Here is a 20117-nt window from a genome sequence, read left to right as displayed (position 1 = left end):
CTCTCTGTCTAAGGTGAGATGCTGTCAGTGGTGTTATCTGAAAGAAGAGCTGTGTTCTGGTACCAGATGAACACTGGAGCCTCTACTGCAGTTTAAAGGAGTGGTTCTTAAAGTGGGTTATGGGGACACGCAGGGGTCCTTGGGGGGGGGGGGGGGGGGGTATTGCAGGCGGTCCCCAACAAAATGATTAACGGGCATTTGAAAATAGATGTGACGCTTTGTGAGATCTGCTATTTTCAAGAGAATCTTGAAATAGAAATGTGGAATAGGTTTGAAATATTTGAAAAACAAATATTGTATGGCATCCCTGGCGGAAAACAGACAGACAGACAGACAGACAGACAGACAGACAGACAGACAGACAGACAGACCATAATGTACAATAATGTCCGGGGCCAAATACATACAATTTGGGGGTCCTTGGCATGCAAAGGTTTGAGAACTGCAGCTGGTTTAGAGGGCAAAGGAGGCTCGGGAGTGTGTGTGCTTGTGTGTGTGTGTGTGTGTGTGTGTGTGTGTGTGTGTGTGTGTGTGTGTGTGTGTGTGTGTGCGCGCGTGCGTCGTGCGTGCGTGCGTGTGTGTGTGTGCGTACATGCCTGAAGCAGATGTGTGTGATGGATGGTTGCTGTCTGAAAGCAGAACTTCTCAGGCTCAGCTCCTGTAAACTGGTGGGAACTGATGCAATAACCTTAACTGTGCACACCAGGCCATCAATAACACTCGCCCTGTGCCTGCTACAGACTTGGGAGTGTGTGTGTGTGTGTGTGTGTGTGTGTGTGTGGACAGGATCAGGAACCTATGGCAGTATAGAGTGGTGAAATGTCAGCACTAGCAAAAAAAAATATGTTTTAATTTACTATTCGACTATTCAACTAGTCGACTAGTAAATCCATTTATTATTTTAAATTTTCTTTCTTTTCTTTTTTACATAATAGGTAGTTAAACAACTAGTCGACTAGTAAACTAGGCAACTAGTAAAACTCACTAGAAGTGAAAGCCCTAGTCAGCTCCATGTTATTTATCTCTCCTGTCCTTTGATGTTCCAGGAGACTAAACACAGCTTGGCCATTTTTCTAACCTTCCTCCTTTGTTCATCTGATAAGCACCTGCAAAAACCTGGCACTGTGCCTTTGTGGAAGAATAAATGTGTTTTTTTCAATTTTGGCTAAAGGTGTGATGTCATGTCTGGAAAATAAGGTAGGGTATGTGGACTGGCTTCTAAAATTCAAATAAATCAAACTACCATGGCAGTAAAAGGTAAAGTATAAATGCATGGCTGCAGTGCCACATTATGCGAGTAAAAATAGCACCCTGGCAACAGCAGACAGTGGGAAGCTTTTCTTGACCTTTTTGAGGATGCCGGTGAGCCTCTCTGTCTCACAGTCGATGATGATCTGTCCCTCCTTCCTCTTGTCCAGGTCCTGGAACACCTTCTGGAAGGAGGCCTCCGTCATCGTCTCCACGTTGACCGAGGTCACCAGCCAGTTCCTCTCGGCCGCCGTGTCCAGAAGCTTCTGGAGAACAGACAGTCCTGGGAGGGTGGAGAAGGGTTCAGAGGTCAGGTGGAAGCAAGGGACCGTGGGGCGAAATCAGACCTGTATCAACGGCTTCTGACATACATAGTGCATAGTTGCATCAGCAGCCCAACCCAGTAGTCACTTTGAGTGGCACTGCACAAATCCACGGCCACGGGTGAACATAATGTACTTCATGTTGGACATTACTATCCCTATCCCAAAACCTTAACCGTAGTTTTAACCGGACATTCATGTCGGACTCCGTGGCCTCAGTCTTAACCGTCCACAGTCTAAAACGTTACTTTATCGGCAAAAAAAAGTCGTTTGCGGTTGGCACAAAAATAGTGGCGTAAGCAGGATTGGAACCCAGGAGGTATGGATTGAAGGTCAATCGACTAACAAGTCATGCTACGAGCTCCGGGAGTTCATAAAAACCACGTTAATTAAGTTCTTGGCGTTCTATGAGTTACGATAAATTTGCTGAAAAGACGAAATTGAAGTGGGGAGGAGGCTTCACTTCCGCTTTATCGCTTGCTCATGATCAGAGCTTCCGTGCTCCAGACTGTATGACAAGCATGTGAAAATTGTGAGAGGCAACAGTCTGGCACGGAAGACTATTATCTTTTCAACCTCGTCTGTTGACTCCATATGCCGTGCTCATCCATGCTGCAACTCTGCCCAACCCACACTGGTGCATGCGCTACATCCATACCTCAAATATCAAAAATGTGAATCGCAGACCTATACAGTATGATTCATCGTTTGAGTCTCATTGAAACCAGGAACCAGGAGATCACGTGGTCGCAAAAACACTCCCGTCCACTCCCATGTTACAGGGCAGTTTCTATTTCATTTATTTTATTTTTGCCATTTGCCTGACTATTCCGGACTGCAATTGTCACTACAATAGCATTAGTCCACTGCATATTATATCAGGAGTAGGCTAGTGTCCGAAATCCTCACTACTATAGTGCACCAAAACTGGACCCCCATATGGGGAGTCGGGAGTAGGGGTCCCTGAATACATCGGACGTGATGACAACGAAGAGTTAACCGTATAAGCCGGTGAACTGTTTACAGGGTTGCCATCTTAACGTGACCACCAAGTTATGGATGACTCGTCGACTTTACATGAAGCAATTTCTTTCCACAACACGGGACAGCAGCATAGTTCTATTACTGTATACGTTAAAAGACAAATGAACACGGCTCACAACCAGTGGTGTAAAGTACATTTATTTATACTCAAGTACAATTTTGAGGTATTTGTACTTTACTTGAGTATTTCCAATTTTCAATACTTTTACTTCTACTCCACTACATCTCAGAGGCAAATATTGGTCTTTTACTCCACTGCATTTATATGAAAACTTTAGTGACTAGTTTCTTTGGAGATTTTGATTATTATTACAAAACAATAACATACATTAACCACGTCAGCCCTATATACATTTCAGCCATTTGAAAGCTGCCGATCTACAAGCTTGTAGATCTGCTATTTTCAAAATATTATATATATATATATTTGAAAACTTCACATTCTGCACAATTAGTACTTTTAGTAGGCTACTTTAAAGTACATTTAGAAGCCAATACGTTAGCAGTACATTAAGGCCTCACTCACACCTTTCGATCTAGCATACAACATTGATGCATGCTAGATGTAAGCAAGATGTAAGTGTCATGGCCGCCCGATGCATTTCCAATGGAAGTCACATGGTTTGATACAAGCTGTTGTATGGCTTTCGGCTGTGTTTCGACTGCCCCCCTCCCCCTCATACAACACAAATGTTGTGTCAAACCATGTGACTCCCATTGGAAATGCATTGGGGCAAGATGTATCACACCCTTTGTATACAACAAGCATACATCAGTCTGTTGCGAAGGTGTGAGTGAGGCCTATGAATTTGTACTTGTAACAGAGTATTTCTACATTGCAGTATTGACACTTGTACTTAAGTAAAACATTTGAGTACTTTTTTCCCACCACTGCCCGTCTGTAAGACTTTACATAAAGCAATTTCTTTCCACAACATGGGACATGAACAAATGATGTGTCTGGCTTCAGAGCGTGCACCGTTCCATTACTGTACGCGCTCAAAGACAAATGAACACAACAGAGCACAACAACCCCAAACAGCTCTCCTCCCACAGAAACCCTGCAGATCTGTATCTGATTAACATATCCGTCAGAATGAAAACCCAAGTGCAGGGAGTGTAGACAGTTCATTAGGCCCACAGGTGTGTACAGGTGAGTTATCATCACTGCTCTTACAGCTCTGGGCTGAACAATCCTACCTCCCTATCAACACCCGCCTAACACATAACCAGCAGTGGTGGAAAGTAACTAACTGTGTTTATCTTTCAAAAATAGCAGACCTACAAGGCGCGCTATGAGCTTGTAGATCTGCTATTTTTCAATAGCTAAAATATTACATAATGTTTAAAACACCAAAAGGGGTTCCCGCCCAAAATGGGTTAATTAAGTATACTGCACTGTACTGTACTGTACTTTACTTGAGTATTTCCATTTGCCAGTACTTTTACTTCTACTCCACTACATATCAGAGGCAAATATATATAAATACTCCACTACATTCATTTGAAAACTTTACTTAATATAGTTTGACTATTATTACAAAACATGCATTAACCACTTCACTTCGGCCATTTGCAAGTAGCCGATCTACAAGCTCACAATGTGTCGTGATGTGACACATTGTGATCTTGTAGATCTGCTATTTTCAAAAGACTTTTATACATTTGAAAACATGAAATGGGACAGTCTGCATAACGAGTACTTTCTACTTTTAGACTTTTACCTGTAACAGAGTATTTCTATATTGTAGTATTGATACTTTTACCATTGAGTACTTTTTCCACCACTGATAATCAGGTCGTGCGTGCAGGTGGGATATGGCATGATCACAGTCAGATTGACATCCTCCCGGCACCAATTACACACAGCCCCGCTCCCCTTGTAGCACTCATTTGATAGGCTGCTAATGCACCGTGATATTTTTGCAAAGCCAATGGGCTGAATATTCAGGCTGACACAGGAAATAAAGAGGCAATTAGCGAACACATTGATTCTGTCTCTCGATTTACAATGTGTGATTGTAAGCCGTTACCGTTACACGCACCGCCACTGGTGGATGCAAAACCAATCACATTCCTCGGGTCCGTAGCGTAGCCGCGCAACAGGCATGTCACAATGCATGGCGATGCGTTGTGAGCTTGACGGGTTCTGCTGTTTTGCCTAATCTGTTCCTAATTCTGCCGTACGGTCGCCTATAGTATGACATGCCTACAAATGGCAGAGCATAACACAGGGCATTCCAAAGCACGAGTCTGCATTGCAACACCCTCATTAGGGCATTTACCAATGCTGATTTTTGGTATTCGACTATTAATACATAATATTACTCCTGTGTAAGGGTTATCATATATTAACCCATTTTGGGCGGGAATCCCTTTTGGTGTTTTAAACATTATGTTATAATTTAGCTATTGAAAAATCGTGAAAATATTTATTTCAGAAAACTGGAGGATTTAGTAGATCTTTTTTTAATTTTGAGGTCAGGCCTAAATGGCTTAATGTACTTGTATTGATCCTATAAACAATTTAATATAGGTATGCTATTGACCACTCAATTAATAATGTTCCAATTTGGGAGGCTCTGGCTCATGGACTAAAAACCGGGCCGGTTCAGCCCTGGTGGAAAAGGAGGCCTGTCTAAAGGAGTTGTAAATACATGTGTGACCACGGTAACATGGCAGCGGAGTGGGGAGGAAATGATCCTGTATAGGGCTGCATATTTAGCAGGTAAAATACAGTATTGAAATGCATTATCTGGAAAGGTATACCCGCAAACCTATGGGCCGTTTCATGTTGCCACGCTCTCATTCAGTGCTTCTCACGGGTGAATAATCGTAGTCCGTGGCACTAACAGATTTAAATGGGAGCCATGAAATCGATGACATGCATGGGAACACAGTGGGTGGTCGATTATGTCCATGCGTAAGGCCAGTGGGGACTGGGGACCATTGCCGTGTCTGATTCTTGTTTCAGCACCATGGAGAGCTCCACAAGTGAGGCCGCACAATGTACATGTACAATGTACATATCACCCCTCAACTATATCTGCCAGACATAGTAGCCCAACCCCTTGCATCCAGCCGCCAAACCCAGCAGTCACTTTGAGTGGCACTGCACGCGGAAGCCACAGTTGTGATAAATTGCTTTCTGACAATAGCAGTCTGGTAACTGCCTTTCTGACAGAAATACCATAATAATAATGCATTATGATAAATAGCGATGTATGTTTACATTACGGTTACATTACTAACCCTAACCCTAATCTCACAGGGAAGCCACGGGTGAGTCTTAACCGGCCACGCATGTCGGACTGATGGCTGTTTAAAACTTTACTTTATTATCGGCAAAAGTAAGTTGTTTGCGGTTGGCACAAAAATCGTGGCGCAAGCAGGATTCAATATAGCAGGAGGTGTGGGTTGGGAGTCTAATGATTAGCGAGGCACCCCACTGTGGCCGGTGCTGAGATAGGGCATTTGGTCTGTATTAGAATATGACAACGCCCAACTCATCTAAAAAGAAAGAAACCTCGCCCAGTAGGGGAGGGGTAGGGGAGGGAAGCCCGCCCCGAGGCCCCATATTTCTGGCAGATGTAGTTGAGGGGTGATTTCTCCATTCTGGCCGACACGCACGATGCAAAAGCATTGATGGACACACAAGAGGCAGGCACGCGCACCAGTGTTGATTTTTGACAGAATTGTTTTTTTTATTTGTTTTAGTCATAGTCGTTTTTAATTTATTTCATTTTATTTTATTTATATTTTAGTCATCTGAAATATTTTAGTTTTAGCCTAGTTTTAGTCAACTAAATGTTGATGAGTCCAACACCGGAACGCAACCAACCAAGGAAATTACTTGACTTTTAGTTCTACTGGATCTCCACTCGTCCCTCACTAACATTTTAGTCTAGTTTGTATCTGTTGACGAAATTGTCAATTTATTTAGCCTTAGTTTTAGTTTTATTCGTACAGTTCCGCATGGTAAGATGTTGAGCCAACTCGGCACTACAATATAACTTTATGACAGTGAAAAGTGAGAATGTGTAGGTTTAGAAGATTAATGGAATTGAAAGTTGTTTCTTTTTCATCACAGACATGTGACAGAGTGTTGGAGCAACACATGGATATGCTTATTATCATATTTCATCAGAAGGAACTGTCCTGGCCTGCAGTCCTTATATAATTACTTGCTTCCTTTTCTTCCTTTTTCTTTAACGTCATGCGTTTCTCCTAATTATATTATATTATATTATATTATATTATATTATATTATATTATATTATATTATATTATATTTATTGTTTAAACATTACATTATTTTATTTTATGTTTTAACAACACTAAAGCACTACTGAATACTTCCATGCCTTTTCCAGGGAAGCTAGCTAGCAGGCTGATGCAAACCAATAAATCAGAGCCAGTCTGGTGGAGGCTAGTCAAGGTACAAATTGTCCCCCTAAGGCCTCCAGGAGCTAGGAGAATAATATCATAATGGAATCTGGCCACCATAAGTATACCCTTTTGGCCAGCGGCAACAAATGCACACCCGAGCACCAGCTTATTACCTTCTAAAATACAAAAAATACAAAAATACAAAAAAAAAACATTTTCTGAATATTGTTTATTATAGGTACATTTGTTTTTCCCTTCAAGCTTTGAAAACATGTCATTGTTCTGTGTTTTTCTAGCACCTAATATCTTATCTCAGGTATTTCAGGTTTAAATATGTAGATCGTTTTGTTTCTTGTTTTTGTTGTTTGATCTCCTTTCCCTGTTGCCCTCTCTTTTTTTCTTATGGAAATAACAATACGATGGGAACTATACACAAAAACAAATTGCACCCACTTTGTAAACCTGTGATGTGACAAGAAAGCTGATTATTGATGTGACAAGGGTGGCATTTCTTCCTCGAGCTAGTCATGGGACTGTGCAAAGTTTCAAGTCAAACGCACCCTGAATTCATGATTTGAGGCATTTTGTTCAAAACATAACCTGACTCCGCCAGATTGCAGCAGTATTGAGTTCACACGTTCCCTCCTCCTACCTGCATCTGGTCTCTCTCAAGCAAACGATGAACCCGAAGCATCGGGACAAAAATCTGATACCTTCATAATAATTTCAAGTTGTAGTCTTAGGTTGTGTTTACATTTGCGCAGTGACAGCGCTTCAATATGTCACCAGTCTCGCGTTGATCTCTCATATCGCTCCGATCAGTAGTGGTTCGGAATACATCGTCTCTGTCTGAGAGAGACCAGATGGAAGCAGGAGGAGGAATTCACTACTGCCACCACCTGGCGGAGTCAATTAGCTCAGTCAGTCGGTAGAGCTCTCGCCTTTGGGGCTCCACCTCAGCAATCCATCTCCCAGGGGTCTAGAGCATTTTAACGGGGACAGACTCCATCTCCCAGGGGTCTAGGGCATTGTAACGGGGACAGACTCCATCTCCCAGGGGTCTAGGGCATTGTAACGGGGACAGACTCCATCTCCCAGGGGTCTAGGGCATTGTAACGGGGACAGACTCCATCTCCCAGTGGTCTAGGGCATTGTAACGGGGACAGACTCCCGCGTGCCGGCTGATACCGACTAGTGTTGTTTTTGGCAGCAAATTTCTCTTTTAGTTTAGTCATAGTCTTTGGACTGAATTTAGTTTTTGTCATATTTTAGTGACCTGGAATGTTTTAGTGTTGGTCTAGTTTTAGTCGACTAAGTGTCATGTGCTTCTAGTCGACTAAATCTACAGTTGATTTAGTCGACTAAAATGTATTTTGGCGGGCCTTGATGGCGTTGTAATGACAGACGCATCACAACGCGTCGTGCTGCGATGCGTTGTGAGCTTGTAGATCTGCTATTTTCAGCATGCAACCAAGTGTAAAATGACTTATACTGTATCTCTTGTACACTAGTCACTTCCTAACATTTTAGTCTAGTTTTTATTTGTTGACAAAATTGTCAATATATTTAGTGATAATTTTAGTCATCATAGATTTGTTTTCATTTAGTTTTTGTCAGTGAAAAAAGGTAGTCGACGAAATGTTTTTGTCATAGTTTGACCTGCATGACATGACAGGCGAATGTAAAAACATTGGGTGAGAGGTTTTGCTCTGGTGTGTGTGCACAGTTGCACGGTACACGGACAGACGGACACGCGTGTGGACGGACAGACGGGGCGGATGGCCGGACGGACGCCTTTGGCGTGGCAGAGACAATTATGAGATTGCAATTACAGCAACAGCTATGTATTTATTGCTGTCATTTTTTCACTCTAGGTAATGGACTTAAAATGTAATATTTATAAGAGAAAGAAAATAAATTCGTCAAATTTAATTATTAAAGTGTTTTGACCTAACCTTTGACTCAGTCTCAGTGTGGTCCTCAAAGCAAAGTAAAAGGCTTTGATACGTAGAATAATTCACACACACACACACGCACACGCACACGCACACGCACACACACACACACACACACACACACACACACACACACACACACACACACACACACACACGAGCCTGTGTTCTGGACAGAGACTGTTGAATCCTAGTGGCAGACAAGACTATCAACAAAGCTGCACCACGCTTCACTGACCATAGGTACACAACAAAAGGTAGGCTACAGATGCTCGCCTCTCACACACGGCACGCATACATGTCATGTACGGTCATGCTTCAACACATACACCACTTGGGGCAGATGGTACAGCATTATGGGAAGGTTACAGCTGATTGGATCAGGCCAGGGGAGGAGGGGTGTGTGCTGTTGACAGGTCCGTTGTCTCCCTGTTTGTTCGGGGGCATTCAGAGAACACGCTCTAATTGTACGACCTAAAGAACACGCTCTAATTGTACGATTCCTGTTCTTCTTCAACCCCCACCACGTACGTGCTGACAAAAGAACAGTCCAACGCCACACTGCTTATGTGGGCGGCTGTGAAAAACTCTGCCCTGAATGGCTTAATCTTTCATTCCCATTGTGTGATTTATCTGTTGGCCGGTGCCAGGTCAATATTTCTTTCCTGGCTGGGTCGTCGGTCTGTGCAGAGACACTGGAAGAGAATAAATGTGTCTGTGCCGCGCAATGTCTACATTTGACCCCATTCAGAGGGTGACTAACTGCAGTTTGGGTGCTTGCAGGCACCGTGTCTTTCTTCAGTGCAGTGGGACAGCTCTCTGCATGGCCAGTGCATCCCAGGGTAAAAGCCTAAAAGGGGAGTATTTTCTGGGCCCTGGGGGAGGGGAATTTGATTTTAACCGTTTCCACACAGCTGATGGCTGTTCAGATGGCTTTGGATGATGAGGTGGTTAAACGTCTTGCTCAGATAGACCTCAACACACACACCTGGGCGAGAGCCTGGTGTTGAACCAGCAACCTTAATCCGGCCCTGTTCCCCGCCCATTTCTGGCCTTTTGGTTTACGATCTGATGAAGCCATAGCAATGATGAACCACCAAGTCTGAGCACTGGCTGTGAACCAGATTGTGCACTCTCGAACTAAGCTGTCATTTAAAGGAGAATTCCGGATTAGCTGTTTTCGTAACTTTATCTGTTGTTGTTATTTCGGTAGACAGACAGACAGTGCGGTACAGGTGAAAAATGACAGAACATCCAGAGCACAGTGTAGCTCTGACTAAGACTAAATCGCTTATTTTGAAGGCTCAAAAAATTAATTAAAAATTCTACACATATGTCTTTCATAATGACTAAATACGTTGCACAGTGTTTTGTCCCAAATGGGCTTCTGTAACAAGGCGAACGAGCCTAAGACCCAGCGAGCATGCTGAGCTGCGGTCCGCTCTGAATGTTGTTGTTTCTCCTCTAGATCACATTACGGTGAGAAAAGAGAAGGAATTCTCCTTTAAACAAGGTGTACTGTATTGCAGTGTTTTGTGTGTAATGATTTTTGCAGGGACACATACCAATGAATATCTTATCCTTGGGAATGAAAGAGGAATAAATTATGATAATGTAGATTTGTATTCACATTCACAACCTAGAAGGAAAATAGGCTGATATCAACGCACACTCGGCATATACATTATATGGGCACAGTTGGTTATCGACTACCTACCTGAGTCTGAGCTGTACATGTAGACGAACTTGGTCCATCCGTAGTGGTCGATCACGCCAACCAGGGCGTCCTGGAGCTCGGGCCTCAGCTGGATGACGAACTGGTTGGCCGCCTCGATGGGGAAGGACGGCGTGACGAAGCACACGTGCAGCGCCCCGCAGAAGGACATGAGCATGTTCACCGTCCTCCTGTCGTACAGGCCAATGATGGCGTAGACACCTTTGGAGAACTGCGAGCAGACTGCCATGAGGGGGACATGATAGTGGGAGAAACAGAGAGGAGCCATGAGGGGGGATAGCGGGAGAAATAGAGAGGAGGGAGAGGAAGTTGTGGGGAAAAGGAGAGACAGAAATGATGACAATGTTATTCCTTCAAGCTATGGCTTGAATCTTTGCGTCGTTTGTGGAATAATCCATGACTCTCTTGTTATTCTGTGTTTTGCAATCTTCTGCCTTCACCGTGCACCTGTCATGGTGAATTCTCGCAGAGATCAAAAGGCTCTCTCTAGTGCTGCTTTGCCGTGCTTTTCCCTGGCATGATAAAAGAGTCTGATGTTAGGAGGCAAAAAACCAATACAAGGTAAAGTGGCTTCAAACAGTGATTTCAATGTGAGGAGCACATTTCAAACAGAGTTACACATGATCATACTGAAGCATAAGCACCACATCCACACCTCAGTGATGTTGCTATGAACACGTACTGTACATCCTTTGTCACATAGAACTATGACATGATGCATTAAAATCAATGTCAATCCGTCCAGGAGATGCACATGATTTGTACCCAGATTCTGTTGTGAACAACCTCTCTAAACGCAATTTTTACTCACAAGTCACAAACTTGTGTGTAAAAATAACCCCCAACACCAAAATGACATAGCCCTTGGCAATGCACCAGAATACATAACATTTATGAAAACATAGTGGCTTTTCAAAATGTCATCAGGACCCGTTTTAACAGATTAGGGAGTTACTGGAAGTGTCACCAAAAAGACCACAAAAATGGATGTTACACAGTAAGACATTACATGGATGCATACCATTAAAGGATGGGGATGCATACGTTTGTTAGACATGCTAACAGTCCGGCAGGCATTAGTCCGACAACACCGTTGCCTCCGACATGCGCGGCCGGTTAAAACTAACCCGTGGCCAGTTAAAACAGAACCTGTGTGGCAGGTTACAACTCACCCGTGGCTTCCAGTGAGGTCAGGATTAGGCTTGGGTTGTGCGTAGGGTGTCGGGCTATGACACACATCATGCTAGCTAGATTATCAGAGCGTCTGTCTTGAGAGACGACAGGATTAATGAAGGCTACTGTATATTCATGTCCTGCAAACACTTTCATCAGCCGTGGGTTAAAGGTTCACTCAAACAGACTCTGAGAGGGACATAAACTTGCCTGACACAAATCCTCCTCCACTCAACCATCCATGGCTAATAACTGTCTAATAAAAACAGAGAGCATGTTGTTGTCCCTCCAGTCTAATAGCTAATCAGCTATGTTAATGACAGCAGAGGTCTCACACACACACACACACACACACACACAGGAAAAAGTGACAGTTGAGATGAACCTATTTATACCGTATAGGACATGTGGAAACGTCATAGCTAATCCAAACGACAGATTGCTAGGACGTGTACACATCCTAGCGCATTTTCATTGATATCAAACGAGAGAAAAATATACAGATTTTTTCTTGGGTTGGCTGTTTGCGCATGTGCGTTGCAGTTCACTTCCCTGTATACGGCTCAGAAAGAATGCCTCGTATCTCCTAATCTAGGGAGTTCTCCGTGGTTTTGACCAGATGGATATACTAAACTCTTAATTTCTGACTTCAACATGCCTCTCGTTCAAAATATGAACGCGAGGGATTATTCAGCGACTTTATCGCAATGATAGCGAGGTAAGCAAGCAAAAATATTTCTCCCGTTTTTTGTCCGGAACGGAAGGGAGGGCTTACAGAGTAATAGCGGCCATATCTGCGCGGCACCCCGAGCTGTTATTTTGAAAGAAATCCCGGCGCTGATTGTATTTAACATAAAGTGAAGAAAGGTGTGTGCGTGCGTGTGTGCGTGCGTGTGTGCGTGCGTTCGTACATGTACACAACAAACCAAACAACATGCCAGAACACAAACAAACAAACCAGCAAAAAAGATTTGCATTTAAAATAATAATCTTACGAGGCATACACTGAGAGCAATCAAGAGTGTGAGAGCACTCCCTTCATCACCACAACATAACATCTCTCTCTGTCTCACACCTTCCCGGTTCCCGCTCTGAGCTATACTGTCTCTCGCCCCCAGGCTGTTTCTCTCTCACCACCTCCAATCATGGTTCCCCCCCACAGCCCCCACCGCCTGCCCCTAAATAAACACTTTGCCTGGGCAGAAGATCAGAGCCTGGCCCAGACCAAAACGCTCCAGGTGGGGGGTCGATCAACCCTCGCTCAGCACATAATGCCTCCATCTGCGCATCAGCGCTATAGCAGGTGGAGAGGGAGGGAGAGGGAAGGCCAGATCCCTCCATCAGTGCTATAGCAGGTGGAGAGGGAGGGAGAGGGAAGGCCAGATCCCTCCATCAGTGCTATAGCAGGTGGAGAGGGAGGGAGAGGGAAGGCCCTGATCCCTCCATCACTCACTCCTCTGCAATAAATGCTAGAGTGCCAGCAGATATGGCAGATTTGACTATATGAAACCTTCCGTTCCCAAAACCGGGAGGCATAATGAGTTCTGACCTCACGCTGGTCACGCTAATGTCTCTCTAGAAGTGTTAATATTCCAAACGAGAGGCATGCTGAAGTCAGAAATGAAGACAGAACATTAATTGTCCATCTGGTCAAAACCATGGAGAGTTCCCTAGATTAGGAGTTACGAGCCATTCTTTTGGAGCCGTAAACATGCAAGGAAGTGAACGGCAGCTTTTGATTTTTAGTTTTGTATCAATAAAAAAAAGCCTTAAAGACGTGTACACGGCCAAGGCCTCCTGCGGTTTGATTAGAAAAGACGTCGTCCTTAGCAAAAATAAAGTATAATTTTGATTTGTACTTTAATTGAGTATACTTTTACTTCTACTCCACTACATCTCAGAGGCAAATATTGTACCTTTACTACATTGCATTTATTTGAAATGCGTCGCGATATCGCCAATATGACAAATGACACATTGTGAGTTTGTAGATCTGCTATTTTCAAAATATTTTTATACATTTTAAAACTTCTCAGGGTCTTGTTCACGAGTGATGGTAGGACCGAGAAGGAGATCAGCCGGGGAATCGGAGAGGCAGGGGTGGTATTGCAGTCACTGTACCGCACTGTTGTGACGAAAAGAGAGTTGAGCCAGAAGGCAAAGCTCTCTGTCTACCAAGCAATCTTCGTTCCTACTCTCACCTATGGTCATGAAGTGTGGGTCATCACTGAAAGAATAAGGGTCTTGAATACAAACGGACAAAATTAGTTTTATTTTTTTCCACCACAGCTGATTCATAACATTCTATTAACAGACAAGAGGCAGGTTAGCCGGAGACGTACAGCCGCATTTTCCACAGTTTTCCACACAGGCCAGTACACATGGTGCTAGGTCTCTCTTCGTCATTCTGCTATAGAGATACCAGCTCTGCTGTTACACTAGAACAGTCATTTAGCATCGCACAACGCCCACACGCGCACACAGTGGTGTATGGATGACAAGCTGCTGTCTATAGTGCCGTCAACGTGAGAGTTAGCAGGGCTGCATGAGTTACACAACGCACTTTAACAAGCTTTGTTCCTCATTACAGCAGCTGAGATTCATGACAAAGTGGGGACCAAACATCTGTTTCCACTGCAGAAAAACATGACAGCTGACACAACCCAGCGAGTGTCCCTCTCTCCTCCTCCTCCAAGCTAAGTTGTCCCTCATCCCCACCAGACACGTCATATTCTAACACAAGTCATAACTGTCAAACCCACACACCTTAAGATGGACCCAGCATGCCAGAGCCTCCTGAGAAGAAGTGTTCTTTTAACTGTGCAGTAAAGTCTGTGAACTCAAAGCAGGCCTTTGGAGAGTGTGTGTGTGTGTGTGTGTGTGTGTGTGTGTGTGTGTGTGTGCGCGTGTGTGTGTGTCCATTTCTACACTCAGATGTAAATGAACTGTTACGATGCCACTGTGTCGCCCGATTAGAGGGTGAAGAGATCATTGGCGTAAAGTAACATTTACTTAAGTACCATTTTGAGGTATTTGTATTTTATTTGAGTATTTACAATTTCCAATACTTTTACTTATACTCCACTGCATCTCGAATGCAAGTGTTTTACTCCACTACATTTATTTCACAAGATGAGTTACTAGTTATTACATTGTACATTTTGAGTAGGCCTATTATTACAAAACATATATATTAACCACTTCAGCCCACAATGCTCACAATGCTATTTTCTAAAGATTATTATACATTTGAAATAAGACATTCTGCACAATGGATACTTTCTATGAGTACATGTTGGTGTCAATACTTTTGTACTTTTACTCAAGTACATTTTTGATTTCAGATTTGTACTTACTATATTGCAGTATTTATACTTTTACTTTTAACTTTTAACATTTGAGTATTTTGATATTGCAAACATGCCCCCCTTTTCCAATCCTGTAGCACTTAATTGCCCTGGCCTCGACGACCTTACAGGCGTATGCATAGGCTCAACTTATGCAACTTAGATAGCATTTTATGTAGATGTAGCACTCTATAGTGTATACGCATAGTTTCATTATATAGATATTCCACTGTTATGTTCATAGCTTACGTATGATTCATGATGACTATATTCATGTAAACGATGTATTACATGTTTTTTGTTCTTGATCAAAGTGCTGATCCGGGACCAGATTTAACTGATTTACATTGACCGCTGTGGGCAGCTCTCCTTCTCCCAGGACCCCTGCTGAGAAAATCCATGATGCCTCCTCCACAATCATCATACCAAAAGCCTTAGCCCTAGACTGCACCTGGCAGGCTGCGGTCCAGTCCAGTTTTCTCTGCTTTCATTGTTTTCTTCTTGACACATATGTGCCCTGTCTCCTGTCCCCTGTTCAGCCGACTACATTGTGATATGTCCCATGAACCCTGAGGACAAACCCGTTCAGCACAGCTGTGAACAGACAGCTTACACGGCAGCTACACAATAAACCACAGCTCCCATGAGTCTGATTGACACAATCCACCAGGTCTGTGATGACAGCTTGACCTCCAATCCTCAACCACCCCCCTGCCTCCCCACGCTCACATCCCATGTTTTTTGGGGCATTCTGCTGGAGGGGGGTTGTTGGTGGTTCTCTACCCAGATTCCCCATGTATATTATTAACCACAATGGAATACATACCACCCTCTTTTTCACACGGCTAAGGTGGCAAAATTTGGGCCAATCAGGTGACAACTGTTCTAATATTGCCTATTGTTGAGGAACTAAACCTGTGCCCGGGAATACATACCCCACCCTAGTATACAATACCCATTATATCCGTTGTCATAGTACCCGTTTTAAGTGTCGTTCTGTCCTTGTGCAGTGGTAAACGTCTGTGTGGAGAATGTCTGAAGAGTGCAAACTGAGTGTGAAAAGTGGACTGAATAATCAAATGTCAGGTGGAGGGAATAATATAAGGCCAGGGTTGCATGGCAATCAATTGGCTTAGGCAGAGCCTGGAAATTGCATAGGTGTGGCCTGACCAGAGTCTTTTGTGGCGGTTGTAGACAACCGTGTATCCGACCGACTCAAGGCCGTGCACTGAAGTTGCACGCACGCACGCACACAGACAGAGACACACACACACACACACACACACACACACACACACACACACACACACACACACACACACACACACACACACACACACACACACACACACACACACACAGACAGACAGAGACAGGCGTGGTGCATTTATTGTAATATATTTCAATAACATTCTTCAGCACCAACAATAGGAATGTGGCAATCATTGCCGAAGCCACATCCCTCCCCACCTCTCAGCCATGGCTCTGCCCAAGTCACGACGCATGCATGGCTAAAAGTAAATCAATAGAGCAGAATCAGCATGCACGACCAAAATGATATGGATATTGAAGGACTTGACTGCGTTTTGTCCACACATCTAGAAGCATTTTTTCCAATGTTTCATCAGCATGTCGAGTGCACTTCCCATTTCAGTTGCTTCAGCAGAACAACATTTATCAAAGATTAAAACAAATTATAAGGAAAAACAAAACAAAACTAAACTTAGGTCACATTCCCACCTAATACTTCGGTAGACTCGAAGTGGGCTGATAAATTGGGATTCTTGCATATTTAATTTGCTGCGGTTTGCCTTCACACTGTCATCCGCAGCAATTGGAAACGCAGCAGGGGGGACCTTTATCAATGTGTTCCATTCATAAACTAGCCTACACAGTGAAATCTATGGTGATAGAATTATACTCATAACGTGCATGTGTCGTGCCGTCTGGGACTGAACCCCCCCCTCTCTCTCTCTCTCACTATGACGCACGCAGCCACGCACTGTTGTTTTGGGCATGGAGGCACAGCGCTGAGTGCACTGATATACATCAGAGACACATACTTCCCACAGATTACAACCACACACGGAGATTTTGAAAACATGACCAATGACAAAAAACTCCCATATCTGCTGGGCGAAGTACAACAATGTGCAAACACAGCAGCAAGATTTGTGAGTTGCTGTGATAGAAGAAGGATATCAAATGGAACACAACCACCATAAAGACTAATCATTGTGTATATGCCTGCACTATACCTGCATCGAGTGATCTTGGTACATAGAAGTTGATCTATTGAAGAATCTGACAAAGTACATCATTTTTGTTTTTGTTTTGATTGTATTGCTGTATTGTTGTACTGTTCTTTCTGCTTTGGCAATGTAAACGTATGTTTTCTCATGCCAATAAAGCCCTTTGAATTGAATTGAATTGATAGACAGACAGCAGCGCAAAATGTTTATAAGTTTATCGAGATGAAAGTCCCTACTCCCCAGTCCCCACACAGTGACAGCACTCCATGTTTACGGCACGCACAGACAGACAGACAGAATATTCTGTAGGCTATAATACACTGCAGTGTTTTTATGTGTTTCCTTAAGCAATTGATTAATGTCCTCATTTCGATCAGGACTTCAGTCTCCTCATTCGACCACGTCTATCCACGGTAACGGGACATCTTTGCGCTGCGTAAAATATGCCTTCTCCGTCTCCAACTGTGTTCTGCTCCTCACCCGCCACATTGTTTGCTTAATTTCCTTTATTTACTGCGGATTGCATTCACACCTGCACCGAATCGTAATGAAGTGTGATTGGAAGCGAAGCAAAACCCCCGTTTTTGCTCGGAGTAGAATGCGGTTCTTTGATACGCATTAGGATTCGAATGAGCCTTCACACCTGCCAAACAAAGTGCACTTTCTGACAATGCGCAGCAGGATTCGTTTTAATCGCAGTAAAACTTTCTGGTGTGAATGTCACCTTAATGAAACTTAATGGTAACGAATTCACATAATATGATATCTCAACAAATTGAAAACAGCAAAGGTCATCTACTGTACTTTGTTTCTTGTACGTATGTTTATATGCTTTGTCTCGTATAGTAATGTGCATGCTTCACTGCCTGCCTGTTTTGTTTTTAGGTTTTGTGTGGGGACTGTGTATGAAGATTTACATCTTTGCTAAATGCGGTGTATTTACATCCGTTTGTAATGTACATTAATATGCTCTGTCCCGTCAAAATACATACATACAGATCCCTATGAATATATTTCTCTCTATTGTACAAAGACTTGAACATTTCATAGAAAACCAAAACATATTAAAGTGACCAATCAGTATTGTTTTTAGGTCTAATCCATCCACTCCCCGTACATTTAGAAGAAAAGACAAGGATACTTTATTACTGTAATCCCAGAAAGGGGATTTGGTTGTGACTTCAGCAACATGTTATAGAATTGGTATACATACAGACACACTGTATTACAGTGTGTGGTTTATTGTTGCCGCAAAAAAGGAACACGAGATGTGTGTTTCAACGTGCCTGTTATTTGACTGTTGCATAACCTACTGTATACTGTATACTGTACGTGGCATCCCCGTGCCTGAGAGGAACTACACACATCGCATCAAGTACTAATACATAATCCGTCCTCGAGGACTGCCCAGGATGAATCACACACACACACACACACACACACACACACACACACACACACACACACACACACACACACACACACACACACACACACACACACACACACACTCCCTCTTTCCACACCGTGCTCATCTATCCTGTATTGATCAGGCTGACGGGCCTCCGCGCAGTGGTTCTCAGTTCATCGAGCGGGGCTCGCCTCAGAGATCAGACCCTCTGAGAGTTGGGGAAAAACTGCTGGCCAGATTGGAGTGACAGTGCAAATGGCCTTTTCCATAGATCCCAATTAGTCTTATATACATACGGTTTGTTAATGGGACGCTTGCCTGTCAGTCCAATACACGGTTGTCCAGAACCGCCACAAAAGGCTCTGGCAGTGAGCTAAATGAGCCCAAATCCCTGCAGCTGTAGAATTCTCTCTGCCTGAGCCAATTGATTTACCATGGCAACCCCACGCCTGCCATTTGATTACTTGGCAGTCTTTTCACAGTCACTTATCTTCACTCTTCAGACACAGGCAGACAGACAGATGCAGATTAGGGGCTCCAATTTTGTCGCAGCCCTTACCCAATTCAATACGCAATTCAGCCGCTGCCCGAAAATTACGAATATAGGAGCTTTTTCTGTCCCTTAATGGTATTTTCGTCCCGCGTCACCCGCTATATATTTTGCCGACACCGGTATTTAAGCCTGGCGGTGTGGTCATGGGCGTGTTGGCACGCTTTCCCCTAAATTGCTATTTTGGTCACATACATTTGGGAAGTCGATAGTGGAGTTTAAAAGCACCCGTAAGCCGTGCCAAATTAGTTCGGTAGAGCGGCGCACGACATGCCACACGCACCTCAATGGAGATGTCTGCAGGCACAGAGTAGGCTGCCTCATCTCTCCTTATTCTCCTATCTCTTTGTAATTTTCCTATAATCAGCAGAAGTCGAGTTCCTGCCACGTCCATTGTGTTTATATAATTGTAGGCCTATAGCTATGGCCTATAGTCAAATAAGTTATTTGTGCGCAATTCCATTTCCATTTGCTCTTTCAGTTCATGATCACCCCATAGCAGCAAATGGGGTTTATTGACCGAACTTTCCTTTTCGCTTCATACCGTTCCGTAGAGACGGCCTACACGCACGATCTATATACCAAACAAGTAAGACGCGAAAACGCGGGAAGCGAACGCAGCTCGTGTGTGGTTGTTTGTGTGTGTGTGTGTGTGTGTGTGTGTGTGTGTTACAGCTGCGCCCTGTGTGT

General features: G+C 43.6%; 1 protein-coding gene across 1 annotated transcript in view; it reads right to left on the bottom strand.

Moving 5' to 3' along the window:
• Positions 1 to 20117, bottom strand: part of LOC310873303 (glutamate receptor 1-like) — a gene marked incomplete at its 3' end in the record, with an annotated part of 68248 nt that overhangs the window by 38516 nt on the left and 9615 nt on the right. The window contains exons 3-4 of the mRNA XM_083785651.1: positions 10677 to 10916; positions 1347 to 1531 (exon numbers count right to left, since the gene is read on the bottom strand). Of these exons, the coding sequence (XP_083641777.1) occupies positions 1347 to 1531; positions 10677 to 10916 (425 nt within the window). The remainder of the gene's footprint in view (positions 1 to 1346; positions 1532 to 10676; positions 10917 to 20117) is intronic.

Source organism: Protomyctophum parallelum, assembly GCF_964188405.1.
Source record: "Protomyctophum parallelum genome assembly, chromosome: 16".
In the NCBI taxonomy this organism is placed as follows: Eukaryota; Metazoa; Chordata; class Actinopteri; order Myctophiformes; family Myctophidae; genus Protomyctophum; species Protomyctophum parallelum.
The sequence above is the reverse complement of the archived record's forward strand: the minus strand, read 5'-3'. Positions and strand labels throughout refer to the sequence as shown.